The following is a 2,837-nucleotide window of genomic DNA, read 5'->3' as shown; positions in this document are numbered from 1 at the left end:
CCGACTGCAGCCGGAGCCCCACAGGGCGCCGGTCCGACTGGGGCGCCGGTCCGACTGCAGCCGGAGCCCCGCAGGCGTGTCGGCTCTCACCAGCTCTTATTGATGAAATAGATGCAGAGCGGGTAGGCCGGCAGCTCCACCAGGCCGTACATGGCCACGTTAACGAAGCGACTCCCCGACGTGGCGCTGGCTCCCAGGGTGAGGCCGTAATACACCAGGCTGCAGCAGTACCTGCAGCACACACACAGGTAGAGTGTTACCTGCTGACCAGGCCTCAGCTCCATCTTATACCATCAGATCAGGAACATTGAACATCGGAGCTGGAAGAAAAGAAAAACTTTCCCGTCCTGGAATAAAAACCGTGGAGGCCGAAAACACGAACTCTACTGTCTCAAAGGACATTTAGCATTTCGATCCACACCCTGATGACATCATGTCACCCAGCAGATGATGTCATCTGAGATGAACAAGATGCTTCAGTCCAACGTCTGTTAGAAAACAGCAGCAAGACGAGAAAAAACTGGAAACACATCAATTTATCAATATAAAATCACATTTATAAAGCATTAATGCCAGGCTAAGTATCTTAGAGACTAAAGTCACATTACTGCAAGAAAATGAGTCTCAATAAACGAGAATAAAGTCGTATAAAATAAAGCTAAAAGTAATTAGGATTAAATCATATTACCAGAATAAAATACGACCAAGTCGCCACAATAAAAGTCTTAATGAGAAAAAGACTGAAGTCATTTTATTAAGTCTCAATAATACGAGAAATAAATCATAAGACAAAAAAATCAAAACTATGAAAAACAATAATAAAAGAAAAAATCATAATAATAAGAGATAATTTTATAAATAAAACTAAAACTGTCTGATTTCCTGAATCAAAAACTGAAACTCGTCTCAGTTCCACATCAGAACCTCATTTATCTGGACTGAGGGTTAAAATGGCGGAACAGAACCGGCGGCCGGGTCCGATACTCACCACACGTACATGAGCACCATCGTCCTGAGGCGCAGCACCGGATGGACCGCCAGCTGCAGGACGCCGCCCCGCCTCCTCACCGGGCCGCCGGGCCTGGCGGCGCCGACCCGCTGCAGAACCAGGCTGGTGGCGTTGCTGCCGTTCCTCAGCGCCATGTAGCGCAGAACCTGAGGTTACAAACAGCATAAAGACGAGAAACCTGCAGCCATCGGGTCGGTTCTGAAGAGGAAATGGTTCTGAAACTGATTCCTAATTTTACTGTGGTTGGAACCGCAGAACCCAAATCCTCCAGAGACAAACATCCCGTCTTCAACAAAAACATTTTAATCACTGATCGGTTTTCAGGACCCGAATCCTCCGGTTTTAAAATGTTCTGGTTACAAAATAACAGATTTACTGCACAAGAAAATAAAGAATAACTTAATAATTAAAGAAAATTAGAGATCAAAAAAAATATGCAAGAAAATGAAGTATTAAGAGAAAAGAGAGGATACATTTTATTTTAATATAATAAGAAAAAGAGCAAGAAAATTTAATAAGTAAATAAAACTAAAGAAAATTAAATAAGGAAAATAAAATTAAACAAATACGTCAGAGCATGAATTGGTTTAACACAAATACATGCATTATTTATTTATAATCAAATAAATAAATAACAAAAGTAACAAATTGATGGATATGTAAGAAAGTTTCACTGGAAATAAAACTAAATTTAGAAAATAAATGGAAACTCATGTTTCTCCCTCTGAATGTTTTAATAAAACCTCATTTATTTTTGTCTTGCAGGATGATCAGCATAAATCAATAGGAACTGAGTGAATCAGCATTTCTCAGCCAATCAGCTGATGGACCTGCTGAGCAGAGACTGACTGATGATCAGGGAGGTTTGCTGCATCGCCGCGCCTCTGCTGCAGCAGAAGCTGCAGCCTCTGCTGGAACCTCTGCTGCAGCCTCTGCTGCAGCCTCTGCTGGAGCCTCTGCTGGAACCTCTGCTGCAGCCTCTGCTGGAACCTCTGCTGCAGCCTCTGCTGCAGCCTCTGCTGGAACCTCTGCTGCAGCCTCTGCTGCAGCCTCCGCTGCAGCCTCTGCTGGAGCCTCTGCTGGAACCTCTGCTGCAGCCTCCGCTGCAGCCGCAGCCGCAGCCTGAGCCACTGCTGCAGCGGAGGCTACAGCCTCTGCTGGAACCTCCGCTGCAGCCTCCGCTGCAGCCTCCGCTGCAGCCGCAGCCTGAGCCACTGCTGCAGCGGAGGCTGCAGCCTCTGCTGGAGCCTCCGCTGCAGCCTCTGCTGGAGCCTCTGCTGGAGCCTCTGCTGCAGCCACGTTTGGCTCAATAAGACAGAAAAGAAGCAAACTGACTCGCTGTGGGAGTTTTAGTTTGTTGGATCAGAAGTTGAACTAACTGCTCCAGCTTCCTGATTTCTAACTTTATTGTTAAAACTGTTAAATCTTGAGCTGGAAGCCACTGACGGACCCTCAGAAGGCGTAAAGAACGTCTGGCTGGAAGCAAACCTTCCCATAATGCCTTGCAGGACGCAAACAGACGACCCGGGTCAGAAACACGAGAGGAAACAAATTCCTCATTCTGATCCCTCAACGCCTCAGAGTTCAGCAGAAACACCTACTGGTTTCCAGGGAAACCATGGCAACGAGTCAGGAGACACACACACACACACACACACACACATTCCTGCTGTAGGAGGAGGGCGGTGATGAATCTGAACGCTGATGCAGCCGCTTCTCCACAGGACAGATTGTCACATTAGAGCTGAATTTATCTCAAACAGGAAGTGACATCACTCCCTCAGATTACTGCATGAGTTTCAGTCCCAGACCAAAACCACATAACTCA

The 2,837-nt window shown here is 46.3% G+C and overlaps 1 protein-coding gene across 1 annotated transcript; it reads right to left on the bottom strand.

Moving 5' to 3' along the window:
• Nucleotides 1-67: 67 nt before the first annotated feature.
• Nucleotides 68-1,966, bottom strand: LOC103461213 (solute carrier family 22 member 15-like). Its single transcript, XM_008403534.2, has 2 exons — nt 989-1,966; nt 68-231 (listed from the first exon to the last, which is right to left on the bottom strand). Exons 1-2 carry the CDS (start codon nt 1,141-1,143, stop codon nt 87-89), a joined length of 300 nt encoding a protein of 99 aa, XP_008401756.1. The 5' UTR covers nt 1,144-1,966; the 3' UTR covers nt 68-86.
• Between the last annotated feature and the right edge of the window lie 871 nt (nt 1,967-2,837).

Source organism: Poecilia reticulata, unplaced genomic scaffold (genome assembly GCF_000633615.1).
Source record: "Poecilia reticulata strain Guanapo unplaced genomic scaffold, Guppy_female_1.0+MT scaffold_777, whole genome shotgun sequence".
In the NCBI taxonomy this organism is placed as follows: Eukaryota; Metazoa; Chordata; class Actinopteri; order Cyprinodontiformes; family Poeciliidae; genus Poecilia; species Poecilia reticulata.
Note: the sequence above shows the minus strand (reverse complement) of the source record. Positions and strands in the feature narration are given on the sequence as shown.